At 32.6% G+C, this 26,612-nt stretch overlaps 1 protein-coding gene across 16 annotated transcripts in view; it reads left to right on the top strand.

The window, feature by feature from the left end:
• The window catches only part of RIMS2 (regulating synaptic membrane exocytosis 2), a 549,058-nt gene that overhangs the window by 260,001 nt on the left and 262,445 nt on the right, over positions 1 to 26,612 (top strand). For 10 of the 16 annotated variants that reach the window (XM_015593047.2, XM_025050124.1, XM_025050122.1 and 7 more), the window contains 2 exons: positions 22,713 to 22,921; positions 24,419 to 24,538. In XM_015593047.2, the coding sequence (XP_015448533.1) occupies positions 22,713 to 22,921; positions 24,419 to 24,538 (329 nt within the window). Of the gene's footprint in view, positions 1 to 22,516; positions 22,585 to 22,712; positions 22,922 to 24,418; positions 24,539 to 26,612 lie in introns of all 16 variants that reach the window. The other 6 variants (XM_015593053.2, XM_025050126.1, XM_025050129.1 and 3 more) reach the window with 2 other exon arrangements.

Genomic DNA, 26,612 nt, shown 5'->3' with positions numbered 1-26,612 from the left:
CTTTGACGTGTCTTAGGTTCATTGGCTGGGGCCCTGTAAATTTGACAAAAGAAAGATTAACAAGGGAAAAACAAATTTCTTATTATGTACATTGTGCATACATATGGGAGCACTCAGCTGTAAGAAACTCACAGGGATGGTTAGAATTTGGGCATAGCATCTTAACAAAAGAACAATATATTTTTAGAGAGACGACAAGACAAAGGAAAAGGTCTCTGAGCTTCTAGGGGTGACGGATTGTGGAAACTAATGGAAGAAAAGGGCTAGTTTTAGCATGGTTTGTTACATATGTTCCTTTGGTGCTTATAAGAGTCCAGAGTTCTCTCCAGTGGTTAACTTCTGTCCATCCTGATAGAGAGGGGAGGGGTCACCTTTGCCAATGTATGTCCAGCTTTTAGGCAAACAAGGAGGGCAGAAATTTTCTTGTATCTGCATCATCTCAGTTGCTTTCAGCTCAAAATAATTCTTTCCCAAAGTGACATGTAGAAACGAACAAAGGACAAAAACAGAAATGACCACAAACCAAGGGGTAGAGATAAATTATTATTCAACAAATGGGCTTGGGGAAAATGCAGCTAACAGTGGGGGAAAAAGTCAAGTTAGCTTCATTTCATACAAGTTGCACTTAAGTTACAAATAATAAGAAAATTGTATTTACTAAAATATAATGATCTATAAAGAGAAACTGTAGATCTTAATTATATCATAGAGCATATAGATATTTCCCAGATGCTATACTTTCTTAACTATATTTAATAATCTTCAGTTTGCTCAGTTTTGATACTTCCTGAGTGTATTCCGATACTACAAGATAAGAAAAAGATAGTTTTGTTATTCTTAGTGGTTTGATTTAGACTCTGTTATATACTTTTATTATTCTTTGCTAAAGTAATGGCCTTCACTTTTTCCACATAAAGATGTAACCTCCACTACCTCCAAACCAGATGTGCATCAGTCTAATACTTGAAAGCTTTTTATATGTGGTATCCTTCTAAGGGCTTATACTTTGTTTCAAGATTTTGAAGTAAACATGTATAAAAATCTCACATAAATAAAAAAGCTATATATGGGCTAAATTAAAATCTTTTCAATACTCTTTAGCAGAACTAAAATATTTATCAAATATGGAAAGAAAGTACAGGTCACTCACATCTGTATTTTCCCCTAACTTGAGCTATTAGTAGATATTCTTAGAAATGAGCCTCCTCATCTATCAATTAATTTGTTTCACAGAGTATGGTTTTTGCCAACACTATTTCCAGTGGACAATCGTATTTTAATTTATCTCTGGAGGAAGAAACCTAAATAAAATAACCTTTTCCTATTTGATATTATCCCTAATAGGGAGGGATATTAGTCCTAATTCAATGAGAAGAAGTAGCTGTTCAGAGACTGGAATAATATGGGGAAGAGATTAAATTGTGTCATATCTTGACTTTTCATCATTAGGATAGTATTTTTTATTATTTGTGGGAAAAGTGTTAGTCTGATTTGGGAATAAGCTACTTTTAAAGATACCTAACATCGTGATACATAGCCATCCTTGGTAATTAATTGTTCGAAAATTCTTTCTAATAATTCCAGAAAATTTATTAGTGGCATTTTTTCCTGTGTATTTATATGTGGATACATCATTCTTATGAGAATCAGCCAACTTTTAACAAGTAGTCATCCCTAGCTAAATAACTCCAAAGAGTGTGTTTTATAACTGAGTCATCTTTCTCACTGTCTTTACTTTCCTGTCCCTTTTCATTGCAGGTTTGGATCAAGTAATCTAAAGTGTTAATAGCACCAGGCAACATTATCATTGCAGGATTCTTTGTAGGCCCTTATATGTCATGTTATATGTCATATTATAGCTTCTACTACATATCAGGATCTTTTCTGATCATTAAATAATAAAATTCACCTGTGTTGGTTTTACCTCTTCTAGGATCTGCTTCATGCTGAACTAGGCTTGTATTTCCAGGCTAAGAAAATACTTTTTAACTTGGTCCGATATAATTTTGACACGTAATCCAATGTCTCACTAAATACCAGACACATATTTACTCCTTTTTCTGCCAATACTCGTTTAGTGCCTATTTTTTGCAAGCTGTTAGATTGGAACTAGAGGAAAATATGGAGATGAATAAGACATTGTTTTTACTCTCAAGAAATTGAGAGTCTAAAATAAATAGCAATATAATCCCATCATACTATAGGTACTATAGAATTTCAGAAGAGAGCAGCATTGGTCATCACTGATTTGTGTGATTCGTATGTTTTGTAATACTAATTTCTTCACTTATTATGGTATAGTTTGCTTTTCACATGCTATATTGATTTGTTCCCCATATATTGTATTGGGTTAGAAAATTACAATTTTTTTCTTTTTTTACCTTTATGTTATGGAAGGAGATAAGTCTTCGATTGCTAAGGTCATAGTGTCTCTGTTTAAATGTTGGACATCTCTCCCAAAGTTTAAAATATATTTTTATAAGCTTTAAAAAGAACTATTGGCTTTATAATTTTATCTATGATTTCCTTATTAAATAATCTAGAGCAGGTTTCTCAGTCTCAGCACTGTTTGCATTTGCAGCTGAATAAGTGTTTTATGGGACCGTCTTGTGTTAAGATGTTTAGCAGCACCTTTGGCCCCTACCTATTAGATGAAAGTAGCCTCCTCATTGCCAGTTACGACAACCCAAAATATTTCTAGACATTGCCAAATATCTCTTGTGAGGCAAAGTCCTCCATCACCACTCCCCACTCTCTGTCCCTAACCCCTTCACTTATTCTCTTTCCTTCTTCACTTTCAGAAGCAATTGTAAGTCATACTCAGTATTATAAAAAAGAGGGAAACTAGAATAGGATAGAATAGAAAACATCAGAGTGAAGTGTACCAAGTAAGGGTAATTACTGTAAAACATTTTTTTAGTGTTGTGTGTATACTCTATAGGCTCACAATACAAAATATTTATTCCTGTAGATCATGGCCAAAAATATTTTAAAGCTTCTCTCTTATATTAGAATTTTGTGACTCACATAATACTAGTGTTCCCTGCCTCCCTGATCATCTTCTAGAGCTAGATAAAGGTCCGGAGTTGATGTCTAGTGGCTAATTGATGTATGGTAGACACTATACTTTTTAAAATTTGATATATTTTAATCTTCATATTATAATGCAATGTATTTTTTCCACTTTAATTACATAGTCATGTTGTCAGCCATTTGTGCAACTGCACAAAAGATATCCAGTTTGATCTTTTTTAAGCACTAAAATCAATGGTGGAGAGTTTTAGTTGCCCCAGTCTTCCAGGGGAAACTTTCTTCCTTTTTAAGTAATTAATATACCGTATACATTATAAAGAAAATAGGCTACTGAAATGATAGACGATATACGAATTTGAGGAAAATGTTGACTTATGGTATTTAAGATCATTTCAACATGTAAGGAATTCTGAACCAGGTAGACTAAAAAATTCTTGTAATAATGAGAATATTTTCAAGTTTTTCAATTAGCTATTTTATTACTGAGACTTTCTCAAGTGAAAAATTTTAAAAATCAAAGATTGATTACCTTCTTGTATATTCACTCCATCCATTGATAAAATAATTTTATGCTAAATAATTATTCCAATTATAGCATGGTCTTAGAGTTTCACTATGGAATAAGAAGAACTTAATTGCATAAAATTTACATGGATATAAGTAATTACTCTGTTGCTATATTAGGCAGCACTATGAAATTATTTCATGATGTCTTTTCTAAAAACAGGATAGTTTTCAAAGGATGAAAAATCAAGTCACAAATACATATTATGAAACCGATTTTAGACTTAAAATTATATAACATAAATGTAAGCAGATTAAGAAACTAAATTAACTGAAGTTCATTTGTAAAGTGCATAGCTAGAAGGTAGATTTGCAAATAGAAGTAAAGGAGAATTTTTTGATTTCCTGATAAATTACAGTACATAAAATGTTTAGGATGGGAATTCTTTCCTTTTGCAAAATCTTTTCTTGTTAATCATGGATGAAACACTATGTTAAGCATTTACCTAAAGAAAAAGGATTATTTTTAAAGGAAAACTAAGTACTCAAGAAAACTACCAAGTAGGTATTAAGAAAAAATCTTAATAGATTTCAGTTTGTGGGATATTTGAAAGGGTGCTTAGCTAGTGAATGAAAAGTTAAAAAACAAAATTAAATTATAGATCAGATGCTGAAGTGAGTTTAGAATATACAAAATGTTAACTTTTAACTTAGAATGAAGTTTCTGTTGAGTAGAATTAGAATTCAGTAGAAGATGCCTAGATATCGATATTTTGTATAGCTTTAAAAATTTTGATGATGAAATATGTTCAATGGATAGAAAAGTATTGTTATTAATTGATAAGTGGCACATCAGAACAAATACCCTAATGATGTTATAAATGCTATACAAGCCTATTATGTTCTAATTAAAAAACCAGTGAAATAATGGAAAAGTTGGGTATAAGGTTAATTTAAAACTTTAAGAAGTATACTGTAGATTCATTGGGGGACATCAAAAACAAAAAGTGATTTATTTTTATTTCATTCAACTAAAATATATTAAATATCAATAATCTATAGTACTAGAGTATGAAACATGAAATACAAAGGCATTTCTATCACCCTAGAATTGCAACTTTGTGTATCACAGGTAAGAACTTGTGCTGTAAACTTGACTGCGTTTATGCTAGCTGACTCGTCCAAGAAAACTATACATGGAACGGGCTTCACTTTTTTTTTTAGCTTATGCTAGAAGCACTCTGTTTTCCTTTCTAGTATGTATCTATGAGAAGAACTTTTTGAGGAAATATTGGGGATGTGGGGAGATGTGTTTCAAAGCAGAAGGGCAGCTCAAATTATCGCCATCCATAACTCCATTGTCCCTGGAACTGCCTATTTGCCTCTTTTTGTAGGGCTTAGCTTGGTTAAGAACCCTTTCAGGAGCAAATAAAGTGAGCCTGACATAGTAAAGTTCAAGCATAGGTTATATTAATTAATTTGTGGAATGGAATATTAAATAAAATAGTAGGATCTATGAAAATTGTGAACTTTAATGAATGACCAAGACAATAAAACCAAGTTACACTAAGTGTGAGATGAAGGACATCAAAAACAGAAATTAACTAGAAGGGAATAAAAGGATGTTAAAATTCTGGGTTAAGAATACCTAAGTATGAATGGAATAACTTGCAGTCTCTTCAAACCAAATTCATTTTAGAAGTAATTATATTTTACAAAAGAGTATACGTATTCAAAAGTGTGGGTGCGTGGGTGTCTGTGCACACATGTATAGCGTGTTGAAATAACCAGCTGATTAAGTTGTAAATTCTTATGGATGATCGAAGCCTCTTTATCTCAGCACATCCTGCTCTGTACATGTTGGGAATTTTTTAAAGAAAGAAATTATTTCTCATGGGACTACTGACCTTTGCTTTCTAATTAAGGGTCCCTAGGGTTTGATTAACCTAGAATTTGTATCTCATCCTGTTCATGAGATAGTAGAAGGGGGCAACTCTGCAAATTTTACTGAGGAAACAGGAAATATATGTTTCTAATTGAACTTTAGATGTGTTTTCCTGAAGAAATAATGTTATAAATGACAATTAATTATACTGGGTTTTCCCCTTCTTTAACGCCCGCCCCCCCCACTTCCACCCTTGACCCGCGAATGTTGCCATTTCCCCTTAAGAACTGGATCACGTTCCGGGTGTGCAACCGGGGCCTGGCACCCCCATGGCCTGGCACCCCCGGCGTACTCAGGGGGCCTGGTGCACCTGGTGTATAGTCCATGGCTTCACCTGGGGCGTGAACCCAGGACCTTCTATGTGCAAAGCAGATGTGCTAACCACTACACTATGGAGCCACCCCTAATGATACCTTTTTGTTTATTTGATTCTGCAAATTTAAGGAGCCAGTTCTAGCCACTAAGCTAAGTACTTGGATCTTGTGGCGTAAAAGACATGTCTTAGTTTTGTTTTGTTTTGTTTTAATCTGGCAAATTTTTTTACTTCACCTTTATTTTCAGAGGATAATGTCTTTGGATATAGAATTTTTGGTTGACAGGTTTTTTTTTCCTCTTTCAGCACTTTGTATATGACATTCCATTTTTTTTTTTTTTTTTTTAGAGATAAGTCTTATCTTTTGCTTTTCTCAATATATTCTCATTGTCTTTGGATTTCAAAAGCTCGACTATTATATATCTAGGTTTAGGTCTCTTGTACATATCTAATTTAGGGATTATTGAGTTTCTTTGATCTGTAGATTAATGTTTTTTCCCTAATTTGGGAAGTTTGCAGCCATTATTTCTTTAACTACTTTTTCTCCCATTACTTATCTGTTCATGTACTTGATATTTTCTCTCATGTCTCTGAGGTTCTTTTCATTTTCTTTCCTGTATTTTTTTCTCTCTGTTCTTCCAAGTGGATGATTTCTATTGCTCTCTGTTAGAGTACACTAATTGTTTCATCTTCCATGTCAAATTTGCTGTTGAATCCATGTAGTGAATATTTTGGCTATTGTATTTTTCAACTCTAGAATTGTCATTTCTTTGTTTACAGTTATTTCTCTATTGAGAGTCTCAGGTTATTGTCATTGTCATCATCTTTTTCTATAGTTCTTTGACATGGTTTTCTTCATTTTTTGAACATATTTATAATAACTGCTTTAAAAATTGTATAATAGCTACTAAATCCAACATCTAGGTTTACTAGACAAGTTTCTGAGACTGACTTTTGTCCTGGTTATGGGTCACATTTTCATCTTTCTTTGCATGTCTCATAGTTTCTTGGTTGAAAACCAGACGTTTTAGATGATATATTGTAATATCTCTGGTTTCTTATTTATTTTCCTGAGAATTGTCTTGTCTTTATTTTTTCTTTTCTTTTCCTTTTCCTTTTTTCTTTTTCTTTTTCTTTTTTAATATCTTACCTGAACTTAAAGTGTAGACTGGTACCTCTGCTGAATTTGTTTTATTCAAATATATATCTCTGCCTTCCTATGGGTCACTTCTGTGTCTGCATAACCTAATTGTCAGCCAAATATTTGTGCTCAAATATTTTGAGCTTGTAAGGCTTCCACCCTCTGCCAGTATTCTGTGTAGCGTGGGGATACACTCAAAGGTCAGCCAGTTCTCAAGTCATTCTTGAGTTTTACTTTCTACCATGCTCTCTCCTGATTTCTCCCGAACATAATATAGTTTCCTAGACAGCCCTATATGTATGGAAAATTTATCTAACTTTTTTCTGTGGGTCTCACATTTCCGAGGTCTCCCTGTTAAATTTCTGGCTGGTCTGTCATTCGCCCTATGTGGGACTGCAATCTTAGGTTATCAATCTGCTGGTTTCTATCCTTGTTTCCTACTGAGTTTACCTCTTCTTGCTGAAAGCCATGGGTTTTCACCACCACCCCAAATCAAGTAGCAAAGCTGCTGATTTTCTCAGCTATCCCTGCACTGCTTAAATTATTGATCCTTTCTGTAGACCACTTTTTTTTTGTATGTACTGTGTCAGAGCAGGTTATGGGAGCAACCCCAGGGAAAGAAGGTAACAGACTTCTCTTGTTTTTATCTGAAACTTTAGCAGGTTTTCTCAAATTTTTATGTGACTTTGTTTGATTTACACAATTATGAAATTGTTTTTGACAGTTTCATCCAGACTTGTACTTGGTTTTTGTGAAGAGAACTAGTTGATACTTCATGCTACTAAGCCAGAAGTCCATCCCTTTATCATGATTTTGTGAATCCGGAATTCAGGCAGTGTTCAGCTGGGCAGTTTTTCTTCTTCATATAGTGTTATTGATGTTAATTGGTAGAATTTAACTGGTAAAATGGGCCATTCTGGAGGGTTCAAGATGCCTTCTCTTGCTTATCTGACATCTTGGCAGGCTTAAAGAATGCTCAACTGGGGTTCTAAACCAAGGCACCTACATTTAGTTAGCCTCTCCAATAAAGCAGTTTCTAGTTAGTAAGACTTTTTATATGGCGTCCCGGTTCTCACAAAATAGAGTTTCAAAACACCACTAACTTTGAGCTAACTTTGAAGTCACGCAGCATCATTCCTGTCATGTTCGATTGGTTACATATGAGGTAGAGGTATACAAAAGGGCACAAACACTGGGAGACAAATTCACTGAGGGACCATTCTTGGAGTCCAGCTACCAAAAGGACTTCAATGTGTGACACATAGATCCTTTTTCCTTCTCGTTCTCATGGGTTTATTAACAATCCTCTTCTTTAGATATCTTTTTCTACAATCTTTCAATTTTTTTTTTCCTTCTAGGCCTCTGACTAATTAGCCAAGCAATTTGCCCAAGCCTATGTGTCCGTTTAGGCACTTCTTACCCATGGAACTTTTTTTTCTATACTAAAGCCCTGTATATTGAGAGAATTTTCCTCACTGATGTCTTTCAGTAGACTGTGGTGTAGTAGCAGTCTACTTTTGACTGGTACACATATATTGAGCTGACTTACCTCTGAACCAGGAATGACTTTCCTCCTCTTTGCCAGGTAGTCACGATGACCTGAATGTGGCCATAGATGTGAGCTGAGGGAGAGATGCTTGTGCAATAGTAGTAGATGATGTATATGTCTGGGCTACCTGCATTTGCCATTTACTTATATCCTCTAGCCCTATTTATGTTTAAACATGGATGCACAACTTCTGACTTACAGCTGATTATTGTTTGGCTTGTCCAGCCTTTCAATTTGTTAAGCCTAAGAGACCCTAGCTTATGTTGGGCAATTCTGGCTGTTTGGTTACTTGATGACTCATGATCAGATCTTGATCAGTATGCTATCTTATCAGTATGCTAGGCGCATACTAGGTGCAGTTTTTCGAATAGTAATATAATTCTCCACTGCAGATTGTATGGTCCTGATTCAGAAACTTGAGTGTGCATTGTGATTCTCCTATTGAGGCTTGCCATAAATTTCACATGGTATCTTTTCCCAGCATTGATGCTTCTAATGCCATACAGTCTGTTGCATCATATGACCAAGTGGCTGGCAGCTTGCAGTTCAGCCTGAACTTGATTTAGATTTTCTTCTTACTCTGGGTTCTATTTCAAACTAACCCTCTGTAATTCTTGGTAAATGAGTCAGAGTAGTACTCCCCAGTGTGGGACATGTTGCCTTCAGAATCAAGAGGCTGCCTACTGGGCATTGTGCTGCTTTCTCATTTGGGTAGATGAAGATGTAATAATTTTCCTTTGCCTTGTAGGGATGATTTACCATGCCCATGAGCATAGCTCTCTAAATATTTCTCTGATGGTATGTGTCTCTGAATTTTTGTAGGATTTATCTTCTAATCTCTGGAGAAGATGTGTCTAAACAAAGCCTCCGGTATAATTGCCACTTCTTTCTCACTGACACAATAAACCAAGATGATGTTCTGTAGACTCTCCCTATGGCCTTGGTCTTTTGGGACTATATTATGAAAGAGGGCATGCGAGTTATCATAATCCAGGGGAAGACAGTCAGTATGTACTCTTGTTCATCTTAGGTGTATAAGAATGATTCTAGTCCTTAATAGAGATGGAAAAAAATATATTTGCCAGTTCAGTGGCTGTATATCATATACTTGAGTCCATATTAATTGTCTCTAGGAAGCATACCCCATTGCCATAGCAACTTCAAGTAGGGCTGCTAGTCAGATGAATTTATAGTAGCCCACTGTCATTTTCTGTCTTTTTTAGAGGCTAGACTGGTGAATTAAAATGGGGTTATTATGTGGACCATCATTTTTATATCCTTAGTTTTTATTTATGCTTTGCCTGTGGGGAGGGCATCTTCAGAGCCTTTCCCTTGACTTTTCCACGTTATGGTAGTTCTTAATCCCGCAGGCCAAAAAATGTTAGGTTTTTTTGTTTGTTTGTTTGTTTTGTTTTTTTTATAAAGAATGTTAGTTTTTACAAATACCAAATTTATCAATTTGGAGACTGCTGTAATTACCACTCAAACAACTTAATAACTTGCTAACAACACTTCTAAAGAGTATAAGGGCAGGACGACTGGAAGAAGTTAAATTGTGAACAGGTGCATTCACTAAGCCCACAGAATCTCAGCTGTATATTCAGAGATGTCCTAATTGAGGCAGTGAGACAGGAGGGCTGGATATGGCTGTCCCCTGGGTAGGGAGCATAACTTTGGTTAAGGAAACTCTTGACCTGAGTACATTTCTTGGGTGAAGAACTCAGCTATAAGCAGTGAGGATGCAACATTTGGGGCAGCTTGAGGAATGAGCACAGTTCTTAAGGGTTCATGTGGGTAATACACAACACATCCACTAAGATTTCGTTCTGATAATTGTCCCCTTTCAAGAGGGATATAACAATTCGAAGCGTCCTTTACTTGATCTGATTTGAAATCGAGGGAAAATTTTCTAGAATAGAAGAATAGAAGCCTCCTCTGTAAACTTTTTTTTTTCTTTTTGCTGTAATTACTTTTCATGCCAGCTCTTAACTATTCACTGGCAATGGAGTTAGAATGATAAAGATTGTCTTAGAGTTCACAATTCTAAGGAGATAGGAAATGGCTGTTGGGTAGACAACCAATTGTGCCTGCCGAAGATATTCATTGTAAAGGTTACAAAACTGAAAACATCTCAGATGTTAAAAAATAGTGTGCTGAAACTGGATAGCATCGGGGTCTGAGAACCTATGGTGTGCATTGCTTCCCAAGTCCACATTCAATGAGATAGTGTTGGTAGCTCAAAACTGGCTTGAGTGGAAATATTTATACCATGAAAATAGGCAAATGTTACAAAACAGTGCCTGTTTCACGCTCCCCTACCGAAAACTGGTTGCTAAACAATCACCATACCACAGATATTTATTTGAAATTTTGATAATTATGGAAACTATGGTAATAAGAAAAATTGTCCAAGATATAATGTAAACTTTTTAGAAACTCAATTGAATGTTAAATCTGCTATGTTAAAATGACATGTGCATATAGAACTAGAAAGAAATAAAGGTCAGTTAGAAGTTTTATTTGTTGGGGCAGTAGTTTGTAGGAAATAATTAATGTAGAATTTCATTAGTATAGCTATAATGTTTATATAATAAAAATGAAAAAAGGAAACTGTTGATTAGATTATCTTACTGTATTCTATTTGTAGTGAGCATTTTCTCTCCTGTGTACTTTCAGAGTACGTATCAAAAAAAATTTGTAAATATAATCTTATGCATCAAGTACATCATGCTTAATGCCTAAAATTGTAAAAATACTCTATTTACTTTATAACAACATTCATTTTCCATAACATTTTTCCACAGCTTCATCATATTTCAAGGTGTTGAATTTTTTATGGTTTATGTTTCATCTTCTCTTATGTTTGCATTAAAATTCAGATAAAATCAAGCTCGTCATTGATTTATCATCTTTTGATATACGTGGCTTATCCAGATCATGTAACTTTTCAGGATCTTTTACAACTTGTCAATGAGCATTTAACACATGCCTTTTCAGGACATTCCAAGATTAACATTGATATGGAGTCTAATAGGACAGTATTTTGTTCTTTTAGAAAACTTTCAACAGGTGCATAAGTGATGGTGCAAAACATTTTTTTTAAATGTTGATATCACAGTATAACAAGCACTCACCTACTTGTTTTTTCTTTATTTTCTGTCATATGTAATGCTACTCTTTACAAAGGAGGGATTTCATTATATCATGAAATAGACATTATCACGAAATTAAGCTTTCAAAATAAAACTTTCCATCTCCAAAAGGTAAACAACAAATATGAATTAAGATTTTCGATTCAAATATTAGTTTGTAAAAATTATGTAAAATAACAAATGCTTTTTTAGGTAAGTGGAATAAAAAATTTCCTTTTTTTGTTTATTTATTAGAAACTCGAATGCATTTGTAATGCTGGTATTACCAAACTGCCATATTGGACTACATTTATTTGTGGTGAAAAAGTATACCATCTTTAAAAAAGATAGTCTTAATTTTGAATTACAAGCCAGGCAAGTATTTTCAAACATAGATAGGGTGTTTCGACTATATTTTGAAAAAGTTCTTGTTGAACTTTCTTTTCTTTATCACCCTGTTTCTGAATTGGTTAAATAATTGTAATTTCTAGATGGCCCCCACAGTACTCTGGCTCTCTGTCTCCCTCTCTGCCTTTCTTTGTTATTTCTATGCCTACCACTGTTGCCTTCCTGTCCTCCTTCTCTCTTCCTCTTTTACTTCTCTGTTGTCTATCTTCATTTCACGAACCTGGCATTTTTGTATGGTGCCCTCTATCAAGATTTATTATAGTTCAGGTATGCTATTAAATTGTGGATCCTTTATTTTAATCCAGCCCTCATTTGAAATATTTTGTATAAACCACGTATTGAAGAAAAGGTTCTATTAATTAAATACTTCTAATACTAGAAAATTAGAAGGGGTAATGTAGGTAATTTTTGTTTAACACTAGGCTATTTGAGAACGATAGCCAAAAGGAATGATAGCTATACAACCTAATACTCATTCCCCTCCAGCCCTACCTCATGCAAATTTCTTTTTGGTAGACTTTATATGAAATTAAGATTATATTTAAATTTTAAATTTACATGTGAATTTCCTCATGATGCAAGACATTTCACATCAGCTTGATTACTTCACGTCATTTTAATTATATTAACTAATTGAAAGTATATAATGTCACCATTTATGTTTGAATTCACATAAATAATAGCCTTGACTGCATCAGCTGTTGAAAATTTTTTAATTTGTTCAGGAAAAAAAATTACATAACTTTAATTCTATGAATTATAGATATTAGAGTCCACTAAAATTCATCATTCATATTTTCATAAGATGATAATGTTGATTTAGAAAACCATACTTAACAATTTATTAATATTTTTTATATTAGGTTAAAATTCTTTTTAAATTTTCAATGACATAAATATTGACATAGAATATTATGTTATGTATACATATATAATTTCAAGTGTACAAAACAGTGTTTAGACATTTATATAACTTATAAAATGATCACCCCCATAAGTCTAGTGTCCTTCTGATACCATACGTACTTATTACACTACTATTGACTATATTTCCTATGCTGCACTTTATATCTCCATGACTGTTTATAACTGGCAATTTGTAGTTTTTAATACCTTTACCTTTTTCACCCATCTTAAGGTTGTTTTGGACTTTTATTCTATTTTGTAATGGTTTCCAGTAGTTAAAAATTATATGAATATGATTTTGAAAATTTTTGTAAGAATGAAGACCCAAATTAAATGATTAATATTTAAATTTGTAAATGCCAAGTAAAGATGAGCAGAAGAGAAAGGAAAATTAGAATTAATCAATAATGCAGGAAGCCACTAAAGAGAAATAACAGGTTTTAAATATGAGTTTGATAAGAATCTAGTTTAACTGACAGAATATACAGTGTTGTTAAAAGAAAAATATTTCTATTTAACCCTCAGTGAAACATAGCATTGTAAAACCAATATTTTTTCAACTTCTATTTTCAAATTCTGTTTAGTAAAATTTAATTTAATTCAAGATAGAAAAAATTTTATTATATACCTATTGTGCACCTGATGTGTGCTAAGTGCATTGTGTAAAATGAGTTCAGAGAGATCCTGCTTGGGAGATAAGCATATCAGTAAACAAGAGCAATACAATGGGGGTGGATATTAAAATAGTTAAATACGAGGCAGGTATGGGATGGGTATAGGTGGTCATTCTACACAGTGGGATATAAGCATTATGTCAGTAGGAACAATTTTTATGGAATACTTATTATTCACCACACGCTCCTGGGCACTGAGAGTAGGTGTGCATATACAAAGATGAAAAGGACACATTCCCTTTTCTTAAGAAGTTTTTAAGCCATTAAGGAACCAGTGTGGTTGATAGATTTATTAATTATCGTTTTTTAAATAGAGAGGCAGTGTGGTATCTTAGAAAGTGTGATAGATTGAAAATACATACACAAGGTTCTGTTCTAGGCTCTGCCAATGACTCTCGTTGTAATCTTAGGAAGGTTATTTAATTTTCTGGACTTCAATTTTCCTCTCAAAAATGAGAAAATTAGATTAATTCAATATTTTAAAAAGTGTACTAAATGGAGCACCAGACTTTTTGTGGTAATGTTTCAGGAACTGCTGAAGAGGATATGAAGGCATATTCAAATGGGTGAGCATCTGGATCTTCCACTTTTTTCCAATCAATCTTTGTTCTTAACCAGTTTTATATTTGTGGATGCTCTTAGGGAAAAGGCTCTATTGCATTAAGAAGTGTGAAAAAGACTAGATAATATTTTAATTAATCAATTAATCAGTTAATATTTATGTTCTAGGTACTACTTTGTGTTTAGGAGGCTACAACAGTTAACAAAACAAAACAAAACAAAAACAGATAAATTTGATAAGGTCAAAAAGTAGCAAGAAGCCAGATCATGTAGGACTTTGTAAGTCACTGCAAGAACTTTGGCTTTCATTTTGAGTGAGATGAGTCATTGGAAGGTTTTGAATAATAAATAACTTCATTTGATTTACCTTTTGAGAATCTCTCTTGATTTTATGTTAACATAGACTTAAGCGGGGCAAAGATGGATGCAGAACAGTTAGGAGGCCTGTGTGTTAGGAGAGTTATTTAGATTAGAATATCGTAGGGAATGAGCTTCTTAATTGTCTTTCTTTCCTCTCAGACTATATGAAGGGAGGGATCTAATCTGTGTCCTTCATTCTTGTAGCCCAGAAGTTAGGTTGAGACCCAGCACATGGTAGGCTCTCAACAAATATCTTTTGAATGACTGATGTATAAAACACGGTTTTAAGATTTCTTTTTTGCTCTAACATTGTATGATGTATGGCAGTTATGTCTTAGCATAAGAAAATTTTTTTGCTTCGGTTATAAAACTCAGAGTGCACTAAATAGTACTATATAAAACAAATGAAGAGTTATTGAGTAAAAAAATAGAACTATTATAAAAAACGCCTTGAAAACAATAAGTAGATTTCAGATATACTTATGAAAGCACATTCTCATGGACCTATTTTCCTTATTCTAGAGGTTTAGGTTACCTCAGTTCAGATTAAATTGATATGTTCTAATTGATAAGAGGGATATTTACTAAAACACAAATAATAGACTTGCTAATAGTTTTTATTCCTGCTTACTGGCATTAGATTAATTTTATTTATAGCCATTCTTAGATGCCTCTTAAAATTGCTTAAAATCTATTGCAAAGTAATTACTTAATTAAGAATCATTTTTAATATTACAAATAATTAAAGGCTGATTTGGATTACGTGTTCTCTGAGTTAAGAATAGGATCAATTCTGTAGAATAGTAATCCCACAGAATTTATTTTTAGCACAGGATTTAAGAATGTGGATTTTGGAGGCAGACTACGTGGATTTTTAATCCTGGCTCTATTATATCATAATGATGTGACTGTGGGCAAGTTATTTTAACCTCGGTTTTACTTTCCTCAACTGCAAAATGAATAAAATTATCTGGCTCAAATAGTTATTGTGAGGGTTTAAAAAGATAATCATGTAGAGTGCATATATCAGTTACTACGAATCACCCCAAAATAGAGAAGCAAAAAACAACCATTTAATACCGTTTATAGTATCTGCGGGTCATATTTGAACAGGGAACAGCGGGGACTGCTTGTATCTCTCTGCTCCTCTAAATCTGGGGCCTCAGCTGGGGTCTGAAACAGCAGAACCTCCTCAGATCTGTCTTATCTCTCTCCCTCACCTCTCTCCTCCCTCTCCCCTCCGCTATTTCTCTTTTATATAATTTTTACAAAGAAGCATATTGTCATTACTATATGTGAAAAATCCTGTACTTGTGAAATCTACTTAATAACATTTAATACACAGTTTTCCAAACTTATTTGACAGAAGATATTTATATCATTCAAGCCTATTAACATTTTACAGAACCAGTATTTCTTGTTGGGAAATGCCAACATATGTAGCCTGACAAGTTAAAAAGGAAGGTAAAATAACAAGGAGATAAATGAGAAGAAAAATAAAAGGGGCATAGATGAATTTTCCCATTTAGAATGAAAATTAAGATTATTTTAGTAATGATGATTATGATATCATCAACATTGAGATGACTCTTCAGTTTACAAGGCACTTTCATGTCCATTGTCCTCTTTTATTATCTTAACCATTTCTTTAAATTTATTTCTGAACTACAGTTGACATATATTGTAGTAGCTTCAGGTGTACAGCAATGATTAGACGTTTATATACCTTACGAAGTGATTGCCCTGGTAAGTCTAATATCCATCTGATGCCACACATAGTTATTATAATATTATTGGCTATATTCCCTATGCTGTACTTACATTCTTGTGACTATTTTTATAACTGGCAATTTGTGCTTTTTAATTCTTTTCACCTTTTTCACCTATCCCCACAAGCCCTCTCTCATCTGGTGATCATCAGTTTGTTCTCTATATCTATGAGTTTGTTTCTGTTTTGGTTGTTTATTTGTTTTGTTTATTTTTGAGTCCACGTATAAGTGAAATCATATGACATTTGTAATGACCATTACTTATTTAAACCTCTCAACATGTGAGAATACAATTAATCTTTTTATATAGATGAGTAAATGAGTAAAATTAGTACATGGAGCCAATACTTTAACGTGGGCTTTGTGGCTCTGGGTTATAAAACTCTTTCTGACGCAACGTGCTGTGACTTTATAAATATGGTTAAGTTAAAATGAGGATGTCAAAGAATGCCTTTGTCTAGTGCGTGATTTAATTGCAGAACCTTAATCTAAGGTAATGACAAACAGTAACATAAAAGTTTATAAACTCTTTCATTCATTTAAGGACTGTAGAAAACAATTTTATAAACAGAATATCTGAACATTTGTCCCCTCTGTGTATCAAACACATACACAGCACACCAACACACCGCACACACACACACTACTGAGTTAGTTTGTATTTGGACTATTACAAATAAAGTAGAGGTAAGTGAAGCTGCAAATCTTAGCCTAAGATGTGAATCTTTTGATTATTTTTAACCAGGTTTCATATTTAAATATGTTTAACTTGCATTAATAAAGTCAGTGAATATCAGAGTAGGATAAGATTTAAGGTGCTTTTAATATAACTTCCTAACTGAAGCACCGATCTTCTGTACATTATGCCGAAGAGTGGTACTCCAGGCTTTTCTTTGAACACTTCCAGTGATAGGATGAGCAACACTTATGAAGGCAGCAACACCTTATTTTTAATTTCGAAATAATTCTAGATTTGCAGGAAGTTACAAAGATAGTACAGAGAGATCTTGTTTAACCATAGTATAATATCAAAACCAGGAAATCGACGTAGGAAAATATGGGTTTTTTTGTTTTTTTTTTACATTCAGGGCATGGGGCCTAGGGTTCTGGGAGGGGTCAGACGAGGGCCCTGGCTGGGTGAGAGGGCATGGGGGTGCTGCATGAAGAGGGGTTTGGGAGTCCCTGTTACCCCTGGAGGACAGCAGCACCTCTGGACATCTCATCGCATGTACCCACTGCTATTAGATTCAGAACCGCTATACCCACCACAAAGATGTTTCTTATGCTTCCTCTTTATAGTAACCTGCTCCCCAGCCCTAACTTCTGTTAACCATTACTTTATTTTCCATCTCTATAATTTTATCATGTAGACAATGTTATTTGAATGAAATCATATGGTATGCAACATTTTGTGATATTTTTCCATTCAGTATATTGTCTTTGAGGTCCATCTATTTTATGTATCAATAGGTTTTCCTTTTTATTACTAATATTCGATGGTATGGTTATACCAGTTTGATTAGTTATTCACCTCTTGGAGAACATTTTGGTTGTTTCTACTTTTGGACTATTACAAATAAAGGTAACTTTTTTGGTGAAATTTCTCTTTATATAAAGCGTTCGGCCTTTTACCATTAAGAATGTTTTACCTGTAGTTGATGTCCTTTATTTACTTGAGCAAGTTCTCTATTCTTTATTTTCTTTTTTTTAATTCATGAATATTTTTTTTGTATCAATGAATAGATTATGTGATTTTTCTTCTTTAACTTGTGAATATAATAAGTTACATTGATTTTCAATATTCACCTAGTCTTGCATCAATAAACCCCATTTGGTCAGAGTGTATTATTCTTTTTATATACTATGGGTGAATATTTTGTTAAGGATTTCTGTGTATATATTCATGAGAGATATTGGTCTTCATTTTCTGTTATTTGCCATTTTTTTTTGTTTGCCCCCTCTTTTTTATTTCTGTTTTTTTTCCCTTGCCTTCCTGTGTGTTATTTGAGCTTATTTTAGAATTGCATTTTGATTCATCTGTAGTATTTTTGAGTATATTTCTTTGCAAATGTATTTTTTTAGTGGTTGCTCTAGGCAATATATACGCACAGCTTATCATATTCTATGAGTATTGACATCTTACTATTAGAGTGTAATGTAGAAACCTTACATACTTTAACTTCTTTTACCTTTCCCTGTTTATAATGTAATTGTCTTAAATATTTCCTCTATAAATGTTGAAAAGCACATCAAACAATATAACTTTTGGCTTCAAACATCAGATATGATTTAAAAATTTAAATAAGTTAAGGAAAGTCTATTGTATTTATCCATATTTTTGCTCACCATGTTTTTTATTCCTTCTCCAAATTTCCAGGTTCCTTATTTTTTGTTTCTAGAACTTTCTCTAGCCATTCTTTTAGGGTAAATCTGCTGATGACAAATTCTCTTAGTTTTCTTTTTGTGTGAGAATGTCTATTTCTAATTCATTCTTGAAAGATAATTTCACCATATTTAGAATTCAGGGTTGACATTTCTTTTATTTCAGTAATTGAAAATATTATGCCACTTCTTTCTGGCTTCAAGATTTCTGAGGAGAAATCCACTGTCATTCGAATTGTTTTTCCCCTTTAGGTAAGGTGTTGTTTCTTTCTTGCTTTCAATACAGTTTGTCTTTAGTTTTTAGTTTGGTTATGTTTCTTGGCACAGATTTCTTTGTGTATTTCTTGTTGGGAGTTTATGAAGTGTCTTGGGTTAGTAGGCTTACATGTTTTGCAAATTTGGGAAATCTTCAGTTATTATATCGTCAAATACTTTTTTAGCTCCATCTTCTCTCTCTTCTTTTAGGACCATAATGAAATGAATCTTCTGCTATAGCAGTTCAAGCCCCTGAGGCTCTGTTCATTTTATTTTATTTTATTTTTAGTCTATTTTCCCTCCTTGTTTTTGGACTGAGTAATTTATGTTGTTCTATTTTCAAGTTTATTGTCATTCCTCTGCCTCTCCACTCTGCAGTTGAGCCCATCATTTGCATTTTTATTTTCAGTTATTTTTCAAAAAGTTCTAGAATTTCCATTTGGTTCTTTTTGTGTCTTCTATTTCTTGTTCTACAACTGGAAAGCCCAGCAATATGTTTTTGTACTGCTACGAAAAGAAGTATATTTTATTATCTTAGTTCTGCCCTTTGAAACTACATAAAAGAATATTAAGTGTTAAGTATTATCTAAATACTAATAGTCCTAGTATTTTAGGACTATTTTTCTATGTTTTACATTGATTACTTTATTGAATTATAGTAACACTAATTTTTACTCATTCGACAGGTGTTTACTGAATGCCTACCATATATGACACTTTTTTTTTTTCGTCAAATATTTTCACTTTAGCTCTAAGTGGTTAAAATGGTTGATTTCCTTTATATAGGAAAGAACTACATTTCTGCTTTTTTGGTAGGCTGCAGATAAAAGGGAAGGAGAGAGATTTTGAGCTGGTCTCACACCTTCATATAAACTAGCCAAGAATTTTTATTTTCAGTCTCTATTCTGTATTTAATTCAACTCAGAGATTTGTCAGTGCTTTGTTGTAGAACCAATAGTTTATTTTCAAAGGGTTATAGTTTTTTTTTAGATACAAATACTCTCGACTTTTTGAATAGCCATAAAATTCTAATTGTTTATTTCTGCCATGAAAGAGACCGGGAAGCACAACTGTAGTTCACAGGTTAAAGAATTTTTTTTCTACAACTTTAATTCTGTGTATTTTAGCACAACTTCATCATCCTCTATAAACTTTTTGAACTGTCTCCAGTGGTTCTCAAACATCAGTGAGAGCATAATCACCTGGTGGGCTTGTTAAATCACAGATGGTAGGCCCCATCTACAGAATTTCTGATTAATTAAGTGTAGAGTGGTGCCCAAGAATTTGCATTTCTAACAAGTTCCCAGGTGATGTTGATTATGCTATTTTGGAGATTTCACTTTGTGAACCATTCATCTACACACGATTTTCTACTTTTTTGTCTCTCTTTGACGCTTCAATTATTTCAGTTTGATTTTAATTTTCATCATTTCATCCAGAGTGCTTTTTCTAAGATCTTTCTTGATCCTCTTGTTGCCAGATCAAATGGACACTTTTCAGTTCCTTATCGTATTTGATGTGTAGAAATCATTCAGGATAGTGGATTTCTCCTGTTTAGGGAATTCTTTTCTATTTATTTTAGATTACCATCTCCCTCCCTCCTTTTTCTTTCTCTGCATGTCTTTTTCTGTCACTCTCGCTCTCGCTCAAATCAAACTCTAAATGTTAGAATTCATTCTGGGTCCTCTTCATATTTTACTTTATACACTGTTCCTAAATGATCTACTTACTCCTGTCTGTATGCTAGTAATTCCCAATTTATGTCTCTAGCTCGAACATTCCTTCTAAACTTTATTGTAGGTTAACCATTTGATTTCTTATATGCCAACTTGAATAACTGATAGGTATTTAAAACAATATATCTAAAATTAATCGCCATGTTTAATAAATTCTTAGATGCATGTTTTTATTTTAATATCTATGACTCTTATAGTCAGTGACATCTTAGGGTCTATGAAATAGAGTAATTCCTTCCATTCCTTCCCTAATAAAAAGTGTTCTTATTCCAGTCTTCTCTCTCTCTCGTAAATGGTCTTTCCTTCCATTCTGTCTTTAATGCCAGAAACCTGGGAGTTATTCTTGACTCTTCAGTCTTTCTTAACGCTTTTATTTCTACAGTCAGAACACCTCTCAGTTCCCTCTTTTCTTACAATGTCTAGTGCCATCACTTTTGTTAAAGCCCTAATCACCTGTCCCATGGAATATTGCAAATGCCTTTTAGCTCTTGGTGTCTTCTAATTCAATCTCTACTTAGTGCTTAGATTCATCTTTTAGAAATGTAGATCAGTTTATGTCACCATCTTAAAAGCCTTCAAGGAATGAAATTCATAATCTTTAATATGGCATAAAAAGCCCTCACTTAGCTGGTTTGTGCTGCCTCACCAATCTCATTTAGCTTTAGATTCACCCTCATTCTTTTTGGTGCAGATACACTGGTGTTCTAGCAGTTCTTTCCTAAGTACCATGTCGTTACTTCCTCCTGGAATGCTCTTTTCTCCACTTGCCTTCTGCCTGTCTCCTTACTTTTTCTTCAGGTCACGTATTCCAGTTCTCATCTTACACATTACTTCTTTAGAGGTTTTTGCTGACCCCCTAAATTTAAATTAGATCTTATTATACTCTATCAGTGTTTTATATTTCCCTAACGACACTGATTATTTATTGTATTTATCTCTACTTTGTTGTATATCTCATTGTTTTACCCCTTACACTAGAGCTTAGTACGATGCATAGCAAAAGGAAGGTGTTTAGTAAATATTTCTAAATAAATGATGTACAAATAGAGTTTTAAAAGATGTATGTGCACATATAGACTAAAAAAAATTCTTTTTCAGATGTAAGGCAAATAAAAAGCACATAAGTTTGGAAATGGATATTTATTCTTAGTTGCCAACTACACAAATTATCTGACAAAATTATATTAAAAGAATTTTTATAAGTTCTATTTCTGAAAAAAGTTAAATTGTTTCAAAGTAACAAGTAATTCATGATATTTAAGTAAAGTTTATTTTTTTATTAATAGAAAGTGAGCAAATCTGTTTTGTTATTTTCATACAAAATTATTTTTTTTTGTGTAACCAATTCTTTTCTTTTAACCACCCAAATTTTTTAAGGAGGTTTCAGCATTATAAAGAATATGATACTACGTTCCAGAAACAACGTTGAATTATTTGGCTTTTTGTTATAGTGGTTATTGGCGAACCACTGTTAATTTTTAAAATGTTCCTTAATCTTTGGAGAATGAAATTCATGTCTGTAAGCCAGCATGAAAAAAATAGCATGAGTAACAGACATAGCTGATAGTCTTTTTCTGTTTCCAAATATGTAATTTTTTCATTTCTATTTGTTTATTAGCATTTTCTGTTCTTATAGGACTTTTATTCTATAGGGTCTGTCTAGTAAAATTTGTTCTGTAAATCTTACTCATTTGGAATCTTAGCTTTCTCTTGGTATATATAGTGAGTGATAGAGACAAAGTTCTTGAAAGCAGACAGTGTCACACAGTTTAAACCGTTTATAATGTCTTCGTCTGTCCTTTATTTCGCCGTCTCCTTTACTGCACTCTTGTCTGTCTGACTCTCACAGGAGACATGGATTACAACTGGTTGGACCATACGTCTTGGCATAGCAGTGAGGCATCCCCAATGTCTTTGGTGAGACATGTGGAGCCTTACTATTTAATTTCCGTTAGCATTTCACTTTTCCTTTTTTTATTTACGCCTTTGCATGTTTTCTTTTCTTTTTTTTTTTTTTTTTTTTTTTTTTTATCCCACACCTATAGGGGACAGTCAAAAGGGAAAAAGAAAAACTAGTGAGCAGGCAGTTTTGTCGGATTCTAACACCAGGTCTGAGAGACAAAAGAAAATGATGTACTTTGGTGGCCACTCTTTGGAAGAGGATTTGGAATGGTCTGAGCCTCAGATTAAGGACTCTGGGGTAGATACGTGTAGTAGCACAACCCTTAACGAGGAGCATAGCCATAGCGATAAGGTACTGAGATTGTGGAGCCTGCCTTTTAACCCTGCTCATTTGGTCTTCGTTTGCTCTCTGTCACTCATTCAAACAGAACATAATAAAAGGACAGGGCATTGCAAGGGTCAATGTAGCATTTCTTAAGGTGCAGAAAAGAAAAACAAAACCAAAACAAACAAATCAAAATACTTCTTGCTTGCTTTGCTGTTTTTGTTGTTTGACGGCATACCAAAAAATAAGTAAATGAAATAAAATATTAGGAACAAAGGAATGTTTTGTCTATGGTCGCATGAGAGAACTTTGTAATGTTATTATAAACTACAAATATAAAGAATTTTTTTGATTGGCTTATTTGATATGCTTGCATATATTTTCCTTGGGATGAAAATTAAATTATTAATAGTTTGAATCCCAGGCAAAAGGGAGATAATTGGGTCTGTTTGCACAGAAAAAGTTGTTTTTCTTTTTTCCCTTTCACTGTCATTTTGCTCTTTTGTTTTATTGTCATAGCATTTTAATGTAGTATTAATTAGCATTAGAACCATTGCCATCTGCTTTGGTATTTATTATTTTTGCTTTTAGTGTAGTGAGACTTTTGAAATCTTATTACTGTATAGATGTCATTGACTGGAACTTGTCTTTTGCCTGCTAAATTTTGCATGAAGATGTGCATGTAACTTTAAGATAACTATGAAACTGTGATTACACAAATCATTTACTTTGTTATTTGAAGTATAATTCATAATGGAATGGTGTTATGATTTATACAGCGCTTGGTTTTGCCCTGAGAAAGAGATAAACTCTCCATATTTTGAATGTTATTTAACAATGGATACCATTAAATTATCCAATAAAATTAATTTACTAACTAAATCAAAAACCTGAAAAAAATCCGTGAACCTCCAAAAAGTGACAAATGTAATCATTTTTGAATCAGGCCTATTTCTGCCCTGAAGATTCAATTGGAAAGTTGAGTGTTGTGTATTTTTTTGTAGTTTTAATCTAGAAACCTTTTTCAAGAAAGCCCTCATCGTTGTTTTGAATTTTGTGTTTTAACATATTTTGACCTTTTGACTTTTACTGTAATAAGTTCTCTGAAAATCTTCCAAAAGCGTTTGAAAATTAAATTCTCATTTTTAAATAGGTTTAATTACATATAATTTCAACCTATTTTTTCTGCCTGGAAACTTATTAATCTTCTGCATGTACATAATTAAATTAGAATTTGAATATATTTTCAAGATTTCTCTGATTTTGTAGAATTATATAACTCCCGTATTGTATTAGAGCACTTCAAGAATTTGAAATAATTGGATTTTAAAAAACTTGAGATTATAAAATTGAGGTTATAAGCATAATGTGGTAAGCCCTTTTGCTTAAAATTTTTAATGTAAACTGGTTTGTGTAATCACAGCACTTTGGAAATCAGAAATTTAGAGAGATTGTACAATAATAAGGAGTCGTTTGTCATAAAAGAACATTAATATATTTTTGTTTGTTGATATAATGCGTTAGCACCCTGTGACATGGCAACCATCTAAAGATGGAGATCGTTTAATTGGTCGCATTTTATTAAATAAGCGTCTAAAAGATGGAAGTGTACCTCGAGATTCAGGAGCAATGCTTGGCTTGAAGGTATGTGATAGAATATATGAGATTTTGGCTCTATACTCCTTTACAGATTTATCAGAAAAACAAAAGATATAATAACTTTCTATCTATACCAATTTAGTGCATTTTTTTCCTATTTTTAAGAATAGGGAATATTCACAAATATTTGCCTTCATTATTTATTTTTCATTTTCCAAGTTTTATTTAAGTAGTTGGCATTATTCTACAATAATACTTGTATATATAATTTTGGAAAATATTGAGGTATATATTTGAATCATAAATATAGTGCTCGAACTTATTTTACCTATACAGTTTGTCCTTTAAGTCTGTATCTTTGTTTATATTCTATTAAAGTAATAGTTTTATTCAATTACTCAATATGCAGACTTGGGAAATGTAATGTATGCATTTTGTAGAAATATAATTTTTGTATTCATGTAGCAAAATATGTGCAAGTGTATTTATGTGTATATGTGTGTATGCGAGGAAGAGAGAATATTGTTTGAAGTCTGGAAACTCAAAAATACTTAGGAGATTTAATACAAATATTGATTTATATTTTACTGTAAAGTAAGTTATTTAGTAATTATACCAAATATAGCTCTGTTTATTTTTTGTACATCTGTATTTAGTGAATTAAAAACTGAAAGATAAAAGAGAAAATGTTTTAGAGTTAAGCCATTGCTACAGAAATTGTTGTGAAGAATATAGTAAATGAGAGATATTAGAAAATTTGGGGTATAAGTGGAATCAGGCAGCTCGCATTTACTGAGTGGCTGTCAGGCGGCTGGCACTCGTCTGAGCATTTTACATCTATCATTTAATTTAACATTCACAATAGATAAGAAATTAGAGAGAGCTGTTGTAACTTGCCCATGGTCACAAGGTGGTAATGAAGGTAGGATTTAAATCCTGGTTTATGCAGTATATTGTTAGAGCAGTGAAGTGTAAAGGTTACAAATCTTGGCTTGATTTCTAGTTATAGCAGTTACTAGGTATATGACTTTGGTCACTAAACTTCTCTTAGTCTCAGACTCCTCATCTGTAGAATGGAGATAATAATACTTACTGAATGTTATAATAAGATTTAATAAATCAATATATAAACATTTAGTATAGTGCCTGACACTTTATAAGATTTCAATAATAATAATTATAGTAATATTAATTATGACTATTAATATTTATCAAGCCAAGATTAAAAAGAAACACAGGGATATAAGTCCAAAATATCTATATATTTAATTTTCAGAATTAAACATAGGAATAATTAGTATTAACTGAACTGCTATTGAGTGTAATTCACTGCAGTTTGAGAATAAATACATAGTGTAAGGTAAATCAGTGGTTTTTTTAATTCAGGTATCTTTTGCTCAATGTAGAAGAGAAAAAACTGTTTAGTTACTACTGTTTGCTTAACTTGCTATAAAGTTGATGACTGGGTGAGTGGCAGTGGATGGGAAAGCATTAATTTTGTAAGAGGCCTCTTTTACAGGTACATGTGTGACTGTAGCATTATGGCTAACATTTATTTTTTCTTTTTATTAAAGACATTTATTAATAGAAACATAAAAATAGAAAAACTGGGATACAAATGGTCTAAAGTTTACATTAATTCTGATGAAATTAAGTAAGTTTTGTAATTTTATCAGGAAAAATATAACATCATCATGTATTAGGTGACAGTGTGCCTAAAAGATTGCTAATGAAATTTTGGTAGGATATCATAATTATAGTAAAAGTAACAAGTATTTATATTATTATGATATTTGAAATCTGTGACTATATGTTAATATAATTACATAGTACTGATATAACATGTTTTTAGAAATGAAAAAAGTAAGAATTCTGTAAAAAAGACAAAAATTATATATTGTTGTTTCTAAGTTTTCAACAAATAATGGATTAAATTGTAAAACATTTAGAATGTGAAAAGAGCTTATTCTTGGGACATGTCTCAGTTTCTAATAATAAATTATTTTTAATATATTAAATTATAGATTTAAAAGCTGAAAATTGTCTAGTTATTTTTTACTTGAATCTTCAACCATGTTCATTAGAACAATATGCCTCTTAACATTTTCCTCTTTTAAAC

The sequence above is a fragment of the Pteropus alecto genome, unplaced genomic scaffold (genome assembly GCF_000325575.1).
Source record: "Pteropus alecto unplaced genomic scaffold, ASM32557v1 scaffold164, whole genome shotgun sequence".
Taxonomy (NCBI): domain Eukaryota; kingdom Metazoa; phylum Chordata; class Mammalia; order Chiroptera; family Pteropodidae; genus Pteropus; species Pteropus alecto.
The sequence above is the reverse complement of the archived record's forward strand: the minus strand, read 5'-3'. Positions and strand labels throughout refer to the sequence as shown.